The 22,434-nt window shown below is 42.9% G+C and overlaps 1 protein-coding gene across 3 annotated transcripts in view; it reads left to right on the plus strand.

Annotated features, from left to right (window-relative positions):
* The window catches only part of LOC144690622 (ephrin type-B receptor 2), a 1,056,594-nt gene that overhangs the window by 948,600 nt on the left and 85,560 nt on the right, over positions 1 to 22,434 (plus strand). For all 3 annotated transcript variants that reach the window (XM_078558305.1, XM_078558307.1, XM_078558306.1), the window contains one exon: positions 14,597 to 14,746. In XM_078558305.1, coding sequence (XP_078414431.1) covers positions 14,597 to 14,746 — 150 coding nt within the window. The remainder of the gene's footprint in view (positions 1 to 14,596; positions 14,747 to 22,434) is intronic.

The following is a 22,434-nucleotide window of genomic DNA, read 5'->3' on the forward strand; positions in this document are numbered from 1 at the left end:
ACCCCCACCTACTGGTTGCCTGTTATTTTAACTGTCCAACTTGCTCTCAAGCTGACACCACTACTTCTGCTTTGCTTGAGTCAGCATCACAGGCTAACATCAGTACCCTGCTAACATATTCCACCAAGTATCCTTCTCTTTAAACATAATAAAGAATATTAAACCATTTATCGATCAAAGCATATTTGAATTTCACATCTGTCTTCACCCAAGAGAATGAAGATGAAGGTATCGAACTCGGGGAGAAAGACTGCGAGGTTCTTGAGCAAATTGATATAGGAAGTGACAAGGTATTGGAGGTGTTGGCAGGCTTAAAAGTGGACAAATCTCCAGGTCCGGATGATTTGTGTCCCAGACTGCTGAGGGAGGCAAGGGAGGAGATCGCAGGGGCTCTGACCCAAATTTTTAATTCCTCTCTGGCCACGGGGGAGGTGCCAGAGGACTGGAGAACAGCTAATGTGGTTCCGCAATTTAAGAATGGTTGTAGATATAAGCCAGGGAACTACAGACCAGTGAATCTCACATCAGTGGCAGGGAAACTATAGGCTACAGGAAGATATAGACGGGATGGTCAAATGGGCAGATAAGTGGCAGATGGAATTTAACTCTGAAAAATGTGAGGTGATACACTTTGGAAGGAGTAATTTGACAAGGAAGTATTCAATGAACGGCATGACACTAGGAAGTTCTGAGGAACAAAGGGACCTTGGTGTGTGTGTCCATAGATCTCTGAAGGTGGAGGGGCATGTTAGTGGGGTGGTGAAAAAGGCATATGGGACACTTGTCTTTATCAATCAAGGCATAGATATCAAAAGTAGGGAGGTCACGTTGGGGTTGTATCGAACCTTGGTGAGGCCACAGCTGGAGTAGTGTGTGCAGTTCTGGTTGCCACATTATAGGAAGGATGTGATTGCACTGGAGGGAGTGCAGAGGAGATTCACCAGGATGTTGCCTGGGATGAAACACTTAAGTTATGAAGAGAGGTTGGATAGACTTAGGTTGTTTTTGTTGGAGCAGAGAAGACTGAGGGGCAACCTGATCGAGGTGTACAAAATTATGAGGGGCATGGACAGGGCGGATAGGGAGCAGCTGTTCCCCTTAGTTGAAGGGTCAGTCACGAGGGGCATAAGGTGAGGGGCAGGAGGTTTAGGGGGGATGTGAGGAAAAACCTTTTCACCCAGATGGTGGTGATCGTCTGGAATGCACTGCCTGGGAGGGTGATGGAGGCAGGCTGCCTCATATCCTTTAAAAAGTACCTGAATGAGCAGTTGGCACGTCTTAACATTGAAACATAGAAACTAGGAGCAAGAGTAGGCCATTCGGCCCTTTGAGCGTGCTCCGCCATTCATTATGATCATAGCTGATCATCCAACTCAATGGCCTGCCCCCGCTTTCTCCCCATATCCTTTGATCCCTTTCGCCCCAAGGGTTATATCTAACTCCTTCTTGAAAACGTACAATGTTTTGGTCTCAATTACTTTCTATGGTAACGAATTCCACAGGCTCACCACTCCCTGGGTGAAGAAATTTCTCCTCATCTCAGTCCTAAATGGTCTACCCCATATCCTCAGACTGTGACCCCTGGTTCTGGACTCCCCCACCATCGGGAACATCCTTCCTGCATCAACTCTGTCTAGTCCTGTTAGAATTTTGTAGGTTTCTATGAGATCCCCCCTCATTCTTCTGAACTCCAGCAAATATAATTCTAATCAACTCAATCTCTCCTCATATGTCAGTCCCGCCATCCCAGGAATCAGTCGGGTAAATCTTCACTGCACTCCCTCTATAGCAAGTACATCCTTCCTCAGATAAAGAGACCAAAACTGCACACAATATTCCAGGTGTGGTCTCACCAAGGCCCTGTACAATTGTAGTCGAATCCTCTGGCTTTGAAGGCCACTGCTGTTCAGAAAAATACCCCTTTATTCCTCCTCTTTGTTTCCTGTCTGCCAACCAGTTTTCTATCCATCTCAATGGACTACCCCCAATCCCATGCACTTTAATTTTAGATGCTAATCTCTAAACATTCATGGCTATGGGCCAATTGCTGGTAAATAGGATTAGGTAGGTAGGTCGGGTGTTTCTCACATGTCAGTGCAGACTCGATGGGCTGAAGGGCCTTTTCTGCACTCTGTGATTCTGTGAATTCCAGAATAAATAGGACTCTTCTGGAAGTCACTAAATTCAAAATTGAGATCGAAACAATAGCTAAATGAATTCAGAATATTTTCCTAGCTGTTTTCATTCCCTTCTTTCTGCTTTCCTTTGCTACAGCTTCCTACCCAGCTCCTCCCATCTTTTTAACAACAGCCGGTTTGAGAGCACTGCCATAGGTTTTGGGCTTTGCTGGACTGGTTAGCTGTTGTCGAGGTTTTCCAAAAAAGCCTCTGCTATGTTCCAGTGAGGCTCAACATCAGCTCAAGAAGCAGCATCTCATCTTTCAGTTAGACATTTTACAGCCTCAATATCGAGTTCAACAATTTCAGAATGTAGCTTCTGCCCCCATTATGTTTCTTTTTTCTTCGCATCTTTTGGTTTTTACACATTTTTCTTTTGTTTTTGCTTTTGCCTGACAGCTGTTCATCATTCTGCCATTCACACCCCCTCTAGGCCCATCTTTTGTTTCTTTATTTGTACCCTTTGGCCTTACACCACCAACCCTTTTGTCATTTAACCTCCCTTGTCTTCATCCCCAGCAAAGATCTTCCCTTTTGTTCTTTTTCCTACCCTCCTCCTCCTCACTTGATTAAAACCTAGTACATTTCTAACTTTTCCCAGTTCGGATGAAAATCATCGATTAACTGTTTCTCCCGCCACAGATGCAGCATCACCTGCTGAGCATGTTCTGTTTTCATTTGTTAAAGGCAATTTTTCTTTGGTAATTTGATTGAGTTCTTTAATGAAGTAACACAGAAAGTCATTGAGGGTACTGTGGTTGATATGTATATTGACTTTCAAAAGGTATTTACTAAAGTACAACATAACAGACTTGTGTCACGACCAGGTTAGGAGAACTGAGCTGACTTCCCACTCCTGGGTTAGATACAACATAGTTTGAATTTTATTTTTAAATGTGATATTGTCAATTCAATATAAACTTAACTGTGTATTACTCAGTGTAAGAATTAAGCCAGCCAGATTCCTGGAGTTAACAAGTAAGGAGTTAGTTTTATTAATAAAACCCACTCATGTAAAGATACAGAAATTAACAAAAAGTTTTAAAATGTATGAATATATCCAACTTCCCACTAATGCAAAAAATGCACACATGACTTCCCCAGGCATGCACAAAAAGAAATAAGACTTTAAGAGTATCAGATGTTAAAACCTGGCCAAGTTTAAAAAAAAGGTAAAGCCAGCAAAATTATTCACGGATTATCCAAATGCTTGTTCACAGCTAGAGTGTCACTTTCCGTGGTGGCTGCTGGTAGTTGGCCTGTCACTGAAGCAGTAGCTCTGCAGTCGTGGCTGGTTGATTCTTCTTTTCTCTTGAAGACAGTGGTGTTGAGTTGGAATCCTCATTTAAGAACTCTCAGTTTGCAGCAATGAGGTTTTCTGGTGGGTTTTCAAACCACAAATAGGGCTCAAATTTGTTGAGAGAGGGATGGGGTAAGGCCCCTACTGTCCCTGAGGCTGTCCCTGCCTGTTAGTTCAAATCCAGTATATTTTGGTAGGGAAATTAAGGTAGGTAATATAAACTAAACTAAATGGTACTATTTTCTAAAATGGGTACAGGAATAGCGAGATCTGTGTGGTGTATGTACACAAATCTTTGAAGGCAGCAGGACATGTTGAGAAGGTTATTAAAATAACAGATAGGATCCATGGCTTTATAAATAGAGGTATAGAGTAAGGAATCTGTGAATGCTCTCCTTCATTGGCAGAGGTATAGAATATAAAAGTAAGGACATAATGTTGGAATTGTATAAAACACTGGTGAGGCCACAACTGGAGTATTGTGTGCAGTTCTGGTCACCACATTACAGGAAGGACATAATAGCTCTGGAGAGAGTGCAGCGGAGGTTTACAAGAATGTTGCCAGGGTTAGAAAAGTGTAGCTATGAGGAGAGATTGGATAGGTTGGGGTTATTTTCCTTAGAACAAAGAAGGCTGAGAGGTGACTTGACCGAGGTGTACAAAATAATGAGGGGAATAGATAGAGTGGACAGGATAAAATTGTTTCCCTTGGTGGAGAGTTCTAGAACCAGGGGACATAGATTCAAGATAAGTGGCAGAAGGTGTAGAGGGGACATGAGGAAGAATTTTTTCACGCATAGGGTAGTGGGTATCTGGAATTCCCTGCCCAAGTTGGTGGTAGAGGCAGAAACTCTAAACTCTTTTAAAAAGTACCTGGATCTGCATCTAAAGTGCTGTAAGCTGCAGGGCTATGGGCCGGGTGCAGGAAGGTGGGATTAGAAAGGGCACCTGGGTGTCCTCGGGCTGGCATGGACAAGATGGGCCGAATGGCCTCCTGTGCTGTAACTTTTCTATGGTTCTATGGATTTGCAAGATCGACAGGGTTGGGTTTGCCATTGTTGCTTCTATTCTATAACCTTTATAAAACACGTGTTAGGCCACAGCCAACATATTGTGTCCAATTCTAGATCACATTTTAGGAAATCTTTCAATTCCGCAGGAGTAGTGACATCAGTCCTTGATTTGTTTTTTGTTGATTTCTGAGCTCCAGTTCCCTGCTCTGACCTCCCTTCAATTTCCACAACAGGCCCCCCCGAGTCCGCTACCAGGCTGGGCTTTATCTCCCCTGGGTCCACTTTACTGCCCGACGTTCCTCTCACTTGCCCACAGGTCTGCTCCTGGGTCTTGTTTTATATAACCAATGCTTTAGAATTAAATGTAGGGGACTTGATCAAGAAGTTTGGGGATGATACAAAAATTGTAATGTGGTTGATACTGAGGAAGAAACCTGGAGACTTAAGAAAGATATCGAAGATATCCAGAGGCTTGTGAGCAAAGGCAAACAAAACAAGGGACTACACAATAGATAATAAGATACTGATAAGTGTATAAGTACAGAGGGACCTTGAAGTGCATATCCTCAGATCCCTGAAGGTAGCTGGACATGTAGACAAGGAGGTTTATGCTAGAATTGTATAAAACACTCATTAGACCAGAGCTAACATACTGCGTGCAGTTCTGTTCACCGCATTACAGGGAGGCTGTGACTGCTTGAAAGGGCGTTCAGAGGGGTGTTGCCAGGAATGGAGATTCTAGCTGTGATGAAAGATTAGAAAAGCTGGGGCTATTTTCATTGGCACAGAGGAAGCTGAGGGGTCATTTAATTTAGTTGTATAAAAGGGGCCTAGGTAGAGCAGATAAGAAGGATTTATTTACATTAGCAAAGAAGTCAATAACCAGAGGGAGGGATTTAAAGTATTTGATGGAAGGGGAGGGGAGTTGAGGAGATTTTTTTCTTCACCCAGAGGGCCGTAGAGGTCTGAAACTCACTGCCTGAAAGGATGTTAAATGCATAAAATTTGATTGTATCAAAAGAAAAAAACATTTGGATATGCACTTGAGGTGCCGTACCCTCCAGGGGCCAAAAGTTGGAAAATGAGATTAGGCTGGATAGCTCTTTTCTCCGCTGACAAGGAGATGGTGGGTGGCATGGCCAAAGTCTGCAAACACAGGTCGGTTAAGTGAGTGAGCAAAAAGTTGGCAGATGGATTATAACGTGGGAAATTGTGAGGTTGTCCACTTGTGGCGGGAAGATTAGAAAAGCAGAATTTTATTTAAATGGAGAGAGACTACAGAATGCTGCAGTACAGAGGGATCTGGGTGTCCTTGTACATGAATCAGTTAAGGTTCGCACCCAGAAAAAGCAATTAATTAGGAAGGCAGATGGAATGTTGGCCTTTATTGCAAGAGGGATGGAGTATAAAAGTAAAGAATTCTTGCTACAATAGTAGGGGCATTGGTGAGACTGCACCTAGAATACACTGTATAGTTTTGGTCTCCTTATTAAAGGAGGGATATTCATTCATTGGAGGCAGCTCAGAGCAGATTCATTAGGCTGATTCCTGGGATGAAGGGGTTGCCTTATAAGGAAAGGTTGAACAGGTTGGGCCCATAATTGTGGGAGTTTAGAAGAATGAGGTGTGATTTTATTGAAATGTATCAGATTTCCTCAAAGGTCCATCCGCCTCCTGCTCCCTTCTGCCAGGAGACAGAGATCAGGCGACAAAGAGCTTCTAAACTGGAGCTGATTGGGATTAAGTGGCGGCAAGGCCTGAGTCACATTGTCGAGGCCTCAAAGGGAAGGGGACAAAACAAAGCCACAATTGCCCATGTTTTCTCCCCTCAGGCCGGCTCTCACTAAGACAGGGAGTTAGTGTGTGTGCAATTCCCGACACCATGACCTCCTCCTCCTGCTGCTGCTGGTTGTTTCCCTGTCATCCAAAGGGGAAGAGAGATCAATCGGCATCTCCTACAATTGAAGGCAGGAGCAGTGGGCGGGCTGTTTATGCACATTATGGGGTGGGAATAGGTGGATTTGTCCTGGCCTGGCCCCAGGCCGGCAGGAGGGAGACATGGTGGCCGCCATGTTTGCAGCAACAGCAGCAGGCTGCTGGTGAGCCTGGGCCTGGATCCTGTGCAGCAGTCAGTCACTTTCTTTTCCTCCGTTTCTAATTCGAAAAAGGGAAGAAGGGGAGCTGGGGGCAGGTAGCGCAGGTCATGATGCCATTAGATTAGCAAGAGTCTTGAGCAGTATGATTTAGCAACGATGAATGTGTACATAAAGGATGGTTGTCCACTGAAATTGATGGAGCTCGCATGGTCGACAGAAAAAACACCAGCGAGATTCACGGCTCTGTCAGCTAACTACCAGACCATGTCTATTGCTACTAGGGATGCTCTACAAAAAAAAGTTTCCAAGGACAATATGTAGGCTTCTGGCCTACTTGAGCTTTAACACTTTGTTCTCCTTTTATATTGAAGCAGTTGAGCAATTTCTTTTAACTTCAAAAATTATCGTTCATCTTTCTGCTGAATATATAAAGCAGGGTCTTCATTTTTGGCTGCATGTTTGTTTACCTACATTTTAGATATAGTAAGCCTCCAAAATGCATTTATCACCACCAAGCAAACATGCGTTAAAAATCTATTCTGAATTATACTGACGTTACTTTCTAAGAAAAATGTGTAGTGCCAGAACAAATCAAATGGCATTTTTTTAAAACTTTGTATCCTTGTTAGATTATATTGCGCCCCGAGCTAATTGTTTGGTTTGAAAGGACTGTTTAAGTTTAAACTTCACTGTACATTGTGCAATTGTGATTATAAACTGGAGATTTATGATTGGTAATTCAAACATTCTTTATCAAAGTACAGCAAACACACTTAAGTACAGCAGTTCCCTTGTGGGCCTAATGGTATATTGACAAAAAAATGGAAAATGCCAGAAAAATGTAGCCAGTCAAATTTAGTTTGCTCCTGTGATGCTGCTTGGGATGTTCTTTTATATTGAAGGTTATATATTGATAAGCAGTTTGATTACAGGCAAATATTGCTAGTGCACAATTGAATAAATAGAATAAATCTCCTTAAGAAACTGGTGGTGACGTTTGATCGTAATCTAATCACAAGGGTTCTGGTATATCAAGGTGCTACAGATTTTATCTAGTATGCAACAATGAGAGTCATGTGATGGTATTTACCTCCTTGTCTGATGTCACACAAGTGCATTACCCAATCGCTTTGCTCACAATGGTTGAGAAAACAGTATTTAGTTTCATTGTGCTTTTGTCAGAAATGCAAGCACTATTAAACTGGAATTGAGAGATTGGAGGCCCAAAGTTTATAGTGAAGGCAGGATACCACAAGTTTGAAAAGGAAATCAGGAAATACTGGTTACATAACTTTTGCCTTTAAAAACAAAGTTTACAGGATAAATGAATGGCTGAAGGAAGAAAAGAGTTTTCATTTTATAATCCTATACCTATATTTGAGCAAGAGACTGTAGCAATGCCTTACCTCAACATTGTGAAGAGATAGGGAAGAGGAAAAAGGACAGAACAGTTTAGGGAAGCACCAACCATAATGCAACAAATTAATATAGTGTCTTTAACATAACATCTCAAAGTGCTGTCGAGAGATAGGAAAACAACTTGCATTTATATAGCACCTTGAATCTAGCAAAATGTCCTTGAGCAGTTCATAGGAGTGGTTATCAAACAATATTTAAAAATTGTATTCTTTCATGGGATGCAGATGCCACTGGCAATGCCAGCATTAGTTGCCCATCCTTGAACCGAGTGGCTATTTCAGAGGGTAGTTAAGAGACAATGAGATTAGTGGAGATTTAAGAGAGGTATTCAAAATCATGATGGTTCTGGACAGAGTCGATGGGGAGAAGCTGTTCCCACTCATGAAAGGATCGAGAACAAGAGGATACCGATTTAGAAGCAAGAATGATAGGAGAAACTTTTTCACGCAGTGAGTGGTTAGGGTTTGCACCGCCTGAGAGCGTGGTGGTGCACATTCATTTGAAGCATTCTAAAGGAAATTAGGCTGTTATCTGAAAAGAAAGAACATAGTGTTACGGGGAGAAGGTGGGAATGGTACTAGTGGAGCAACTCATTTGGAGAGCCAGTGCAGACACGATCGGCCAAATGGCCTCCTTCTGCACTGAAACAATTCTGTGATTCTGAGGGGACTTCATAGGGTGAATAAGGTAAGATGTTTCCCTTCATGGGCGCAGTGCCGGACCTAATTCTGGGGAACTAAGCCAGACAGGTGGCTGAGGTGGTGGTGGGGGAGAATTTTAGTGATAGCGATCACAACATGGTACAATTTAAGCTGGTTATGGACAAAGAAATAGACAAGTTGCAAAAAAATGTTTTGGATTGAGGGAGAGTGGATTTTAGTAAAATAAGGCAGGATCTGGCCAAGGTAGACTGGGAACAGTTACTTGTGGGGAAATCTACAGAGGAGCAGTGGGGGGCATTCAAAAAGGAAATGGGAAGGGTGCAGGCTCAACATGTTCCCTCTAGGTTGATAGGAAGGAGTAACTAGCCCAGAGAACCATGGATGACCAGAGATATTCAGGTTACGATGAGAAGGAAAAGAGAGGCTTTTAGCAGGTACAAGGGAAGGAAATCAGTAGAGGCATTAGTGGAGTACAGAAAGTGCAGGGTGGAGCTTAAGAAAGCAATTAAGAGAGCAAAGAGGAGATATGAGAAAGCTCTGGCTGGTAAAAGTAGGGAAAATCCCAAGATATTCTATAAGTATATCAATGGGAAGAGGATAACCAGGAAAAGAGTAGGGCCCATAAGGGACCAAGGGGGCAATCTATGGGTGGAGCCAGAGGACATCGGTAGAGTGTTGAACAAATATTTCACATCTGTCTGCACCCAAGAGAATGAGGATGAAGGTATCGATCTCGGGGAGAGAGACTGCGAGGTTCTTGAGCAAATTGATATAGGGGGTAACAAGGTATTGAAGGTGTTGGCAGGCTTAAAAGTGGACAAATCTCCAGGTCCGGATGATTTGTGTCCCAGACTGCTGAGGGAGGCAAGGGAGGAGATCGCAGGGGCCCTCACCCAAATTTTTAATTCCTCTCTGGCCACGGGGGAGGTGCCAGAGAACTAGAGAACAACTAATGTGGTTCTGCTGTTTAAGAAGGGTTGTAGAGATAAGCCAGGGAACTACAGGCCAGTGAGTCTCACATCAGTGATAGGGAAACTATTGGAGAAAATTCTAAAGGAGAGAATCTATCTCCACTTGGAGAGGCAAGGTTTGATCAACAATTTTAGATCATGAACTCTCTCCTCCATCCCCACCCCCTTTCCGATCCCCCCTTTTTTTTCCAATAATTTATATAGATTTTTCTTTTCCCACCTATTTCCATTGTTTTATCTCTACCTTTTAGCATATTTCGATCCCTTCCCTTCACCCCACCCCACCCCCACTAGGACTATCTGTACCTTGCTTGTCCTGCTTTCTACCCTTAATTAGCACATTCCTTAGATAATATCACCACTTCAACACCTCTTTGTCCTTTTGTCTATGACATCTTTTGACTATCTCCACCTATCACTGGCCCTCTATCCAGCTCTACCTGTCCCACCCCCGCCCCCCCACCCCCACCCTTAAATCAGCTTATATTTCACCTCTTTTCTATTTTTACTTAGTTCTGTTGAAGAGTCATACGGACTCGAAACGTTAACTGTGTTCCTCTCCACAGATGCTGCCAGACTTGCTGAGTTTTTCCAGGTATTTTTATTTTTGTTTTGGATTTCCAGCATCCGCAGTTTTTTGCTTTTGATCAGGGATAGTCAGCATGGCTTTGTCAGAGGGAGGTCATGCCTAAAAAATTTGATTGATTTTTTTGAGGTGACCAGGTGTGTAGATGAGGGTAGTGCAGTTGATGTAGTTTTTATGGATTTCAGCAAAGCCTTTGACAAGGTCCCACATGGGAGACTTATAAAGAAGGCAAAGGCACATGGGATAGAGGGTAATTTGATAAGGTGGATTCAAAATTGGCTTAGTTGTAGGAGACAGAGGGTGCTTTAGTGACTGGAAGCCAGTGTACAGTGGTGTATCATGGGGATCTGTGCTGGATCCCTTATTATTCATCATTTATATAAACGACATAGATGACTATTTGGGGGGGGGGGAGGATTAGTAAGTTTGCGGATGACACAAAGATTGGCCGAGTGGTTAACAATGAGGTTGAGTGTCTTGGGCTACAGGAAGATATAGACGGGATGGTCAAATGGGCAGATAGGTGGCAGATGGAATTTAACCCTGAAAAGTGTGAGGTGATACACTTTGGCAGGAGTAATTTGACAAGGAAGTATTCAACGAATGGCATGACACTAGGAAGTTCTAAGGAACAAAGGGACCTTGGCATGTGTGTCCATAGATCTCTGAAGGCCGAGGGCCATGTTAGTGGGGTGTTGAAAAAGGCATAGGGGACACTTGCCTTTATCAATCGAGGCATAGATTACAAAAGTAGGGAGGTCATGTTGGAGTTGTATAGAACCTTGGTGAGGCCACAGGTGGAGTACTGTGTGCAGTTCTGGTCACCACATTATAGGAAGGATGTGATTGCGCTGGAGGGCATTCAGTGGATATTCACCAGGATGTTGCCTGGGATGAAACATTTAAGTTATGAAGAGAGGTTGGATAGACTTTGGTTGTTTTTGTTGGAGCAGAGAAGACTGAGGGGCGACCTGATCGATGTGTACAAAATTATGAGGGGCATGGACAGGGCGGATAGGGAGCAACTGTTCCCCTTAGTTGAAGGGTCAGTCATGAGGGGGCATAAGTTCAAGGTGAGGGGCAGGAGGTTTAGGGGGGAATGTGAGGAAAAACCTTTATACCCAGAGTCACCACCGATGGTCTGGAATGCGCTGCCTGGGAGGGTGGTGGAGACGCGTTGCCTCACATCCTTTAAAAAGTACCTGGATGAGCACTTGGTACGTCATAACATTCAAGGCTATGGGCCAAGTGCTGGTAAATGGGATTAGGTAGGTAGGTCAGGTGTTTCTCACGTGTTGGTGCTGATTCGATGGGCCGAAGGGCCTCTTCTGCACTGTGTGATTCTGTGATTCTGAAATCGAGAACTAGGGGACACATTTTTAAAATAAAACTTCCTCCATTTAAGATGAGGTGAGGAGGAATTTCTTCTTTCAGAAGGTTGTTAGCCTGTGGAATTCTCTTTCCCAGAGAACAGTGGAGGCTGTGTCATTGAAGATATTTAAACCTGGGTTTTATAAATTTTTGATCACAAAAGTGTCAAGGGTTATGAGGGAAGGGAACAAGGAAGTGGAGTTAAGACCACAATTAGATCAGCCATGATTTTATTGACTAGAAGAGTGGGCTCAAGGGGCCAGATGTCCCACTCCTGCACCTATTTCTTATGGCTACCTTCTGTGCTGCAATTATGTTTCTAATGAAAAAAGTGACAGGGGTGGGTTGTGGTGAGGAGAGAGGAATGAGTAAGAAGTGTGAGTCTACACCATCTGCAGCTTATGCGTCAGAAGATTTTATATAATAATTAGTATTTGGATGAGAGGAGGATTAAATATGCAGAGATCCTCATCATAAATTTCTTTAACCCTGTCAGTGGCCACACTCTCAGCAATACCCTTCCCATGATGGTCAGCACAGTCCACCCCATAAAGGTTAAAACACGCAGGTGCACTTCCCCCTCCCTCCAGTTCTTTGCTACTGTTTATTGTGATGCGCTATCTTTTCCTGCAAGAAAGAGGGAAATGTGTCAGTGAGTGTCATACAATTTGTTCCCTAATGTTGCTGCCATGGTTGAATAGCACCCAGTGAGGTTCGGTGCAAGCTTTACAAAGTGCTAAGTGTATGAGAGCGAGGTAAACAACATGAATGTTTGTATTGAGTGCTAATTGATAGAGATGTTGGAAGATGAGTGATTGGTTTAGGTGTCATGAATTGAGCAATGAATGAGGCTACTGGTGTAGTTGATAAGATATAGCATTTGAAGGTAAACTCACCTTGACATTTTGTGTCAGGTCATTAAACTTCTTCCTGCACTGCATCCATTCTTGAGGAACTGCACGCCTGATCTCCACCACTACTTATTCCCTCCAGATGCTTTGCACAAATTTAGCATGTTGCTTGAGTGCAATGCTGAGAGCAAGTTAATCGCCTGCCATGATCCCTACACCATTTTCCAGACTGAGATATCCGGTTTCTCCCCCACCATTGCCTTAAATGCATGTTAACTCCTAAACTCACTTTCTCCAGCTGCAATGGAGTTTTGGGATCCAAGGATCTCCTGTGTCCTTAAGCCTTTCTATTAACTGGAGGACTCAGTTGTTAAGCTCCAATAGCTGTTAGGCAATAAAGACTGAGACTAGCTCCTTCGGAAAGAGCTTTTATTTCTAAAGCATAAAACTCTCTACAGAGAGAGCGTGTCTCACCTGCTATCCCTTTTATACAACCACATGGGTACTTAGGTTGTTAACTAATAATTAGCAATTGAACTCCCTTAACTGTTTCCTTGGAGGTGTCAGCTGTGGCTCAGTTCATAGCACCCTCGCCTTTGAATCAGAGGGTTGTGGGTTCATGTCCCACTCCCGGAAACCAAGAACTGTGATTGTCCTCAAAAAGAGTTGCAATCTGTGACTGTTGATAACTCGAAAGAGTTTCATATAAAGGGTACCGGACATCTGGACCTCTACCCCTCCCCAAAAAAGCTGTTGAGCTTGGGGGTTAATTGAACATTTCAAAAACTGCTTAACTGTTTCCTTCCCCAACATAGGTTCCTAATAAGTTTAGGTTCTTTACATTTACAAACCAGAACTGATTTGATTGTTACATTGCTATGATTATGCTCAAGTTGGTGTCAGCTGTGGCTCAGTTCATAGCACCCTCGCCTTTGAATCAGAGGGTTGTGGGTTCATGTCCCACTCCCGGAAACCAAGAACTGTGATTGTACTTGAAAGAGTTGAAGCTAAGAAATTTCAGGACCAACTACAATTAACAGATTTTCTAATAAGAGCAGCTCCTGCAGAGCCCTAGGAACAATTACTTATTGACCCAGATCTTCTAGTCTTTGGTCATCGGAGACCAGACCTACTTAGGAAGATGCGCCACAGAGCCCCTTGGAAGCCCTAACACATGAGCTCCATGAGAATTGCCTGGGAAGTTTGTAGTTCTGATTGGCAATTCCCCTGCTCCCCACAACGCTCCGAAAAAGTCTCCAACTTGGAATTAGACTCGGAGACTTTGGATGGTTCTGACTCAATTACTTGAATAGTTATGCAGGAAAAATCCTAGACTAACTCCAGTGTAATTATACAACTGATCACCCCGACTCCCTTCTTGACACCCCATGACTACCCTCCTCACCCCCCAACCGGACCTAACTAGCTCCCACCACCTGACTTCCTCCCAACCCCCGATCTGCCCCCCAGAGCCCCTGACTCCCCTAAATCTGACCTGGCCTGACCTCACCACCCTACCCCTTTACCCACTTACATCACCCACCCTACCCTTTACCCACTTACATCACCTACCCTACCCCTTTACCCACTTACATTACCCACCCTACCCCTTTACCCACTTACATCACCCACCCTACCCCTTTACACATTAATCCTCATTTACCCTTCAACATTCATTCACTAACACACTAAGAAGCTGTATAAATGTCCCAAAGCTTTCAGTGTGTTAGTGAACATTTACCAGAATATGGAAGGGGATTCCCTTTTGTGAGGATTCCCTGTGTTGATGTCTCTGAGGTTTCCTACACTGACTGAATTCTGCAGGTCCTCCATCGAAAGATTGGCCAGAAAAATTGGAGGAAGTGGCCAGAAAAAGGTTGTTAACTCCAACCCGATCAGAAGATTTGGGCCATTGTCTTTTGTTTTACAATCTTGGAAGTTTATTTCAAAACCCCCAGAAACATGCAGGCATGCTTTAGATACATTTATTGTTTGGAGTACAGACCATTGTTATGTAAGCAATATGTCTGTGTGAAATGTAAAACATATATTAATTGAGTGAATTTTGGGGGGTATTGGGTGAGAGAATGACAGCTTTAAGTAGAATGCCATTGGATGTAGAGTTTTTAATGCCTTCTCTTTGTCTTCAGGGAGGGAAGATTCCAATACGGTGGACAGCACCAGAGGCCATTCAGTACAGGAAGTTCACATCAGCCAGTGATGTTTGGAGTTATGGCATAGTCATGTGGGAAGTGATGTCCTATGGGGAGAGACCTTACTGGGACATGACCAATCAAGATGTATGTTATTTTCTCTATTCAATTTTCTATTTCTATTCAATTCTGCAATCATTCATATTGAATGTTTAGATTCATTTGCCTCCCCCTGTCGATATTAACCTGGTTGGTAATTGTTAGGAACATATAAGAACATAAGAAATAGGAGCAGGAGTTGACCATTCAACCCATTGATCCTGCTCGGACATTCAGTGCAATCAAGGTTGGTCTTCAGCTTCAACCCCATTTTCCCACCCACTCCCCATATCACCTGATTCCCTGACAGACCAAAAATCTATCTATCCCAGCCATTAATATATTCAACAATGGAGTGTCTGCAACCCTCGGGGTTAGAGAACTCCAAAAATTCACAACCGTTTAAGTGAAGAAATTTCTCCTCATCTCAGTGCTAAATGATCATCCCCTTATCCTGTCTGTGTGGCCCCGTACTTTAGATTCCCCGACCAGGAGAAACAATCTCTCAGCATCCACCCTATCAAACCCCTTCAGAATCTTCGATGTTTCAATGATATTGCCTCGCATTCTTCTAAACTCCAGAGACCCAACTTACTCAGCATCTCATCACAGGACAATGCTCTCATCCCAAGGACCAATCTAGTGAATATTTGCTGTACTGCCTCCAATGCAAGTATATTTTTCTTTAAAGCAAGAGACTACAACTATACACAGTATTTTAAATGTGGCCTCAACAAGGTCCTGTACAATTTTAGCAAGACTCATTTATTTTTATACTCCAATCTTCTTGCAATAAAGGCCAAAATGTGATTTGGCTTCCTGCTTTGTGTAACTGCATGTTAACTTCCTGTATCCTTTGTATGAGTAACATCCAAGTCCCTCTGAAATCTATATTTACAAGATTCGCACCTCTTATAAAATATTATGCTTTTCTATTCTTACGATCAAAGAAAGTAATCTCACACTTCCCCACATTTCACTCCATCTGCCACCTTGTTGACCACTCAAGTAAATTCTGAATGAAGTAAAGTTCCAAAGAAGAGTCGTATTGGACTTGACACGTTAACACTCTTTCTCTCTCTACAGATGCTGCCAGACCTGCTGAGATTTTCCAGCACTTTCTGTTTAAATGCTCACTTGCTTAACCTGTCTATAATTCTTTGCAGCCTTTTTGTGTCCCCCTCGCAGCTTGCACTCCCATGAACCTTTGTATCATCAGCAAACTTAAATACATTACTCTCTGTCTCTTCGTCTAAGTCATTAATGTAGATTATAAATATTTGAAGCCCAGCATTGATCTTACGGCAATCACTAGTCACAACCCATCAACTTTGTGCCAGTAGACAAGCTGTCCCAGTACAGCTACAACATTGGCATCTACCCGGCAATGTGGAAAATTGCCCACGTATGTCCTGTACACAAAATCAGGCCAAATCCAACCTGGCCAATTACCAGCCTATTCTCGATCACCAATAAAGTGATGGAAGGAGGTCATCAACAGTGCTATCAAGCGGCACTTGCTTAGCAATAACCTGCTCCCTGACGCTCAGTTTGGGTTCTGCCAGGGTCACTCAGCTCCTGACCTCATTACAGCCTTGGTTCAAACATGAATAAGAGTGCTGAACTCCTGAGGTGAGGTGAGAGTGACTGCCCTTGAGATCAAGGCAGCATTTGACCAAGTGTGGTATCAAGGAACCCAAGCAAAACTGGAGTCAATGGGAATCAGGGAGAAAACTCTCCGCTGGTTGGAGTTATACTGAGCACAAAGGAAGATGGTTGTGGTTGTTGAAGGTCAGTTATCTCAGTTCCAGGACATCACTGCAGGAGTTCCTCAGGGTAGTGTCCTCGGCCCAATCATCTTCAGCTGCTTCATCAATGACCTTTCTTCCATCATAAGGTCAGAAGTGGGGATGTTCGCTGATGATTGCACAATGTTCAGCACCATTCATGACTTCTCAGATACTGAAGCAGCCCATGTCCAAATGCAGCAAGACTTGGACAATATCCAGGCTTTGGCATTGACCAGAAACTGAACTGGACTAGCCATATAAATACTGTGGCTACAAGAGCAGGTCAAAGGCTGGGAATCATGCAGCGAGTAATTTACCTCCTGACTCCCCAAAGCCTGTCCACCATCTGCAGGGCACAAGTCAGGAGTGTGATGGAATACTCTCCACTTCCTGGATGAGTGCAGCTCCAACAACACTCAAGAAGCTTGACACCATCCAGGACAAAGCAGCCTACTTGGTTGGCACTCCTTCCACAAACATTCACTCCATCCACCACTGATGCACAGTGGCAGTAATACAGGAACTCAGCAAGGCTCATTAGACAGCACCTTGGAAACCCATGACTACTACCATTTAGAAGGTCAAGGGCAGCAGATAGATGGGAACACCACCACGTGAAAGTTGCACTCCAAACCACTCATCATCCTGACTTGGAAATATATCACCGTTCCTTCACTGTCGCTGGGTCAAAACCCTGGAACTCCCTCTCCAACAGTACTGTGGGTGTACCTACATCACATGGACTGCAGCGGTTCAAGAAGGTAGCTCACCACCACCTTCTCAAGGGCAATAGGGATAGGCAACAAATGTGGGCCCAGCCAGCGACACCCACATCCCAGGAATGAATAAAAAAAACTTGAAAGTGTCCTATTTATCTCTACTCTCTGCACTCTGTCATTAATCAATCCTCCATCCATGGTAATATATTACACAAACTCCATGAATCCTTATCTTTCCTGTTAACCTTTTGTGTGGAACCTTATTAAATGCCTTTTGGGAATCCAAGTATATTACATATACTTACTCCACTTTACCTACCCTACTAGTTACATCTTGAAAAAACCGTAACACATTTGTAAAACATGATTTGTCTTTTGTAAAGGAATGTTTGATTCTACTAGATTTTCTAAGTGCATTGTTAAGACTCCCTTAATAATAGAATCCAGCACTTCCCTGACAACTGATGTCAGGCTAACTGACCTGTAGTTCCCTGCTTTCCCCCTCTCTCTCCCTCCTTCCTTTCCTGAATAGCAGTGTTACATTTACTATTTTCTAATCTGCTGGGACCATTCCAGAATCTAGGGAATTTTGGAAAATCATAGCCAGCACATCCACTATCTCGACAGCTATCTCTTTTAGGATGTAGACCATCAGTTCCTGGGGATTTATTGAGTTTTAGTCCCTTAGGTTTCTTCTGTACTTTTTCTCTGCTAGTATTGAATACCTTAATTTCCTCACTCTTTGTAGCTCCAAGGTTACTGTCTATTTCTGGTACATAACTTGTCTCTTCTAGTGTGAAGGCAGACACAAAATGTCTCTACTATTTCTTTGTTACCCATGACAATGGATAACTCCTGTCTCAGTTCCTAAGAGACCAACATTTACTTTAACTATTCTCTTCCTTTTTTAGAACTTGTAAAATCTCTTACAATCTGTTTTTATATTCCTGTCTACTCCCATATGCTATTTTTCCTCTTTTTATCATTTTTTGGTGGTCCTTGGCTGGTTTCCCAATCACTTACTTTGCAACTTTATAAGCCTCCTCTTTTAATCTAATATTACCTTTAATTTCATTAGCCACATGGATCTTTCTTGCTGAGATGTTGTTGATATAGATTTGTTGAACATTTTGAATTGTTTATTCAGATGTTTCCTACTGTTTATTTGCTGCCATACCTTTTCGTCTATTTACCACAGGACTTTTAGCCAGTTCTTCCCTCATATCTAGAAACATGGTTTTGTTTAAGTTTAAGATTATTGTTTGTAATTGGATTATGTCACTTTCAAAACAATATAGAATTCAGTTGTATTATGATCACTATTTCTCGGCAGATCTTTTACTTTGAGATTATTAATTAACCCTGCCTCATTACACAAAACAAGATCTAAAATAGCTTCATTGCTAGTTGGTTGTACAATGAATTGCTCCAGGCAACATTCACAAAAGCATTCTACAAAATCATCTTCCAGGCCACCTTTGTCAATTTGATTGGCCCAGCCTGTATAAAGTTTAACGTTCCCAATTATTAAATTTGCCTTTGTTACAAGGTCCAATAATTTCTTGGTTAATACTCTGTGAAATGGCATAACAACTGTTAGAGGGCCTATAAACTACTTTTACCAGCATTGTCTAACTCCAGCTATTCCACCCATACTGATGCTCCTTTATCATCTTCTGAGCTGAGGTCCTTTCTGACTAATTTCATCCTTTACTTATCAGGGCTATCTCTCTTACTTTTCCATTCTGTCTGACTTTTTGAAATATTGTGTACCCTGGAAATGTTATTTCCCAACCTTGGTCACCTTGTAAACATGTCTCTGTAATGGTGATTAGATTGAAACCATTTTTCTCTATTTGTGCTGTTAGTTTATCTAGCTTATTGCAGATGTTTCTCACATCCGGTAACCTGCTTTTAATTTTATTATTTTACTCCATGTGCTTTATTCACCTAATGCAATATTACCATTGAACCCTCTGTCCAATAAAGTGGGTGAGTTGCACATGAACAGGGGAGAGAGCTCATCCTGAGTGGGTCACAGCCAGAGTGGGTATTGGCAATTTGGTGCACAGTGGGACTTTGATGCATAGGGGATGATGTGCTCTTTGCATATATTTCTTGCTATCCAACTTCTTAAATCTTCAGAGCGTGGCCTTGCCCTGCTGTAGCAGTAGAGGCTACAAGGGAAAGGAATCACTGGTAAATAGCGGGTACGGTATTTACTACTTTAATTGCTTATAGTTTGAGATCTTTTTGTGGTTTATAGTTTGTATATTCTACAGTAACGAGGATCAGGAAAGAAGGGCCCTGGAGTAATTGACTTAAAAGGTTTAATTTAAAGGGATAGGTCATGGCAGGAGAGCTCAAAGCCATGGTGTGCTCCTCGTGCTTCATGTGGGAAGCCGGGAACATTTCCAGTGCCCAGGACCAGCATGTGTGCAGGAAGTGTGTCCAGCTGCAGCTCCTGGAAGCTCGGGTTTCAGAGCCAGAACGGCGGTTGGGGACACTGTGGAGCATCCGCGAGTCTGAGAGCATCGTGGATAGCACGTTTAGAGAGGTGGTCACACCAAAGGTAAAGGGACTTAAGGAAGGAAGGGAATGGGTGACCACCAGGCAATCCAAGAGAAACAGGCAGGTAGTTCAGGAGTCCCCTGGGGTTCCGCTTGCAAATCGGCATTCCATTTTGGAGGCTGATGAGGGCACTGGTTCCTCCAGGGAGTGCGGACAGAGCCAAGCTTCTGGCACCACATGCAGCCTCTTTGTACAGGAGGGGAGGAAGGGAGGAAGAGCAAAATTAATAGGGGATTCTATAGTCAGGGGAGCAGCAAGGTGCTACTGTGGCCGTCAACGTGACTCCAGGATGTTATGTTGCCTCCCTGTGAGGCCACAGCTGGAGTACTGTGTGCAGCTCTGGTCGCCACATTATAGGAAAGATGTGATTGCACTGGAGGGGGTGCAGAGGAGATTCACCAAGATGTTGCCTGGGATGAAACATTTAAGTTATGAAGAGAGGTTGGATAGACTTGGGTTGTTTACGTTGGAGCAGAGAAGACTGAGGGGCGACCTGATCGAGGTGTACGAGATTATGAGGGGCATGGACAGGGTGGATAGAGAGCGGCTGTTCCCCTTAGTTGAAGGGTCAGTCACAAGGGGGCACAAGTTCAAGGTGAGGGGCAGGAGGTTTAGGGGGAATGTGAGGAAAAACTTTTATACCCAGAGGGTGGTGATGGCCTGGAATGCGCTGCCTGGGAGGGTGGTGGAGGCGGGTTGCCTCACATCCTTTAAAAAGCACCTGAACAAGCACTTGGCATGTCATAACATTCAAGGCTATGGGCCAAGTGATGGTAAATGGGATTATGTAGGTAGGTCAGGTGTTTCTCATGTGTCGATGCAGACTCGATGGGCCGAAGGGCCTCTTCTGCACTGTGATTCTATGAAAGATTGCAGGTTTCAAATTGATGTTTAGTACGGAATGTATTACTTGAAATTTGCGTTTCACATTTAATGAGCTTTCTTCAAAAGCTAAATAAAATTATTAATATTACATAATTTGACTAAACTTTAAAAACCATGGGTCAACATTGCTGGTTGTATTTGAGTATCCATGAGTGAAACTTTGCTCTCATGACTATAGAGTTTGTAGCCCTGTTGCCACATTTTCTCTTGCTGTACCTTCACTCTGTATGTAAGCTCTCTCTCTGTGAAATTCAGGCCTACCAACATTTCCGTATTTAGTTGGAGAAACATAGATTGCCATCTCCAGCCTTGACCCAGGATCCAAATCTGATGTATATCAGGAATGTGTCCATATTTCTTGGTATTTCAAATGTCATCGTTGCCTGAACAATGCAGAAAACAATGAGATAGCAGTGGAGAACTATCCCTGCATCTCTAGGATAGAGACAATCTACCCATGAATGTTAAATTAGTCCTACCTCTGTGAACTCAGTGAACAGACCATGCCTTCAGGAGAACATTAAAGAAAAAAATAAGGAGAAATACAATAAAAAGGTAAATGGGGAGAGAAGAACATACATAGGCGTATAGCCTATTCCTGCTCCTAAGTTCCTAGCTTTATGTTCCTACTTGTGCTGTTTGACGATAGCCACAGTCTATGTTATGGGTTTAACTCTATACTTGGTCATCCACTGTGGCTTATAAACAGACTAATGTCCTGGACATTAAAAGGTGCTTTAAAAGGTGTTTTCCCCAAAGTCGCCCATGAACAACGTATTTATATGTGCATGTATATTTTACCCTTGGAGTGTTTAATTTAATTTAAAATAACCCAGCAGTAAAGCCTTTTTTCTACTTAAAAAGGTTAGTTTATTTCACACTATTGCGATGGCTTCTACTGTTGAATTGCCAGAGGTTGTTTTAACAGCTGACATTGGTAGGTGAAATCAGGGTTACAGGGAGGGGAGAAGCTTCCTGTCTTCTGGTTCTGCAGGCTTGGCAATTTCAAACAGTCTAGTTATTTATAGCAGAAGCTGTGGCAGTTTCTAAATGCCTTTTTCTGTCTGTCCCTGGGTTGGTGATTCTTCAAGATGGTTCCCTGTGGATCTCTCAGCTTCCTAGCATTTTCAATGATTTTTGCAGGTAAGCTAAGATGGCCACTGTTATCATGTGACCTGTACAAAATGCCAAGTCATCTCTCAGATAAAGTATTGACATTTCAAACAGCCTTTCTGTGGTACTTGCTGTAAAGTGTTATTGCTTATGTTAATTAGACAGTGCTGTTAATGATGATCTAAGCATGACATCAGATCAGATGACCAAGAGACTCCAAGGGAGCAGGACACAGTCTGTGTAAAGAGAGTAATGTTACTTACGGGTTGTAAATACGTGTAAATAAATAATTTTAAGAAAATCTTAATACAGTCTTTCTCTGTGGCATGACAGGACATTTTAAACGGTTTTGCAGATCCAAACCTCCATTTAAAGAAAGAAAGCTGGAACAAGCTTCCAACAATTTCAAAGCCCACGAAATTGGGAATTAAACAATTGAAGCTAAAGATTTTGTAGGAGAAATCAAAGATCCCAATAAGCAGTTCTGGTCTGTAGAGCTGGAAGTCAAAAAGTATAGAACAGATTTTAAACTGGACACCGAGGTGAGGATCACAGTCTTATCGGACAAATTGGACTGGCTTTATGAAGTTGAAATTCAGCCATTCAGAATAAAATTGCACGGACCAGGTGGTGCGGGCTTCAAAGTAAAGGGTTTGAA

This window comes from Cetorhinus maximus, chromosome 15 (genome assembly GCF_964194155.1).
Source record: "Cetorhinus maximus chromosome 15, sCetMax3.hap1.1, whole genome shotgun sequence".
Taxonomy (NCBI): Eukaryota; Metazoa; Chordata; class Chondrichthyes; order Lamniformes; family Cetorhinidae; genus Cetorhinus; species Cetorhinus maximus.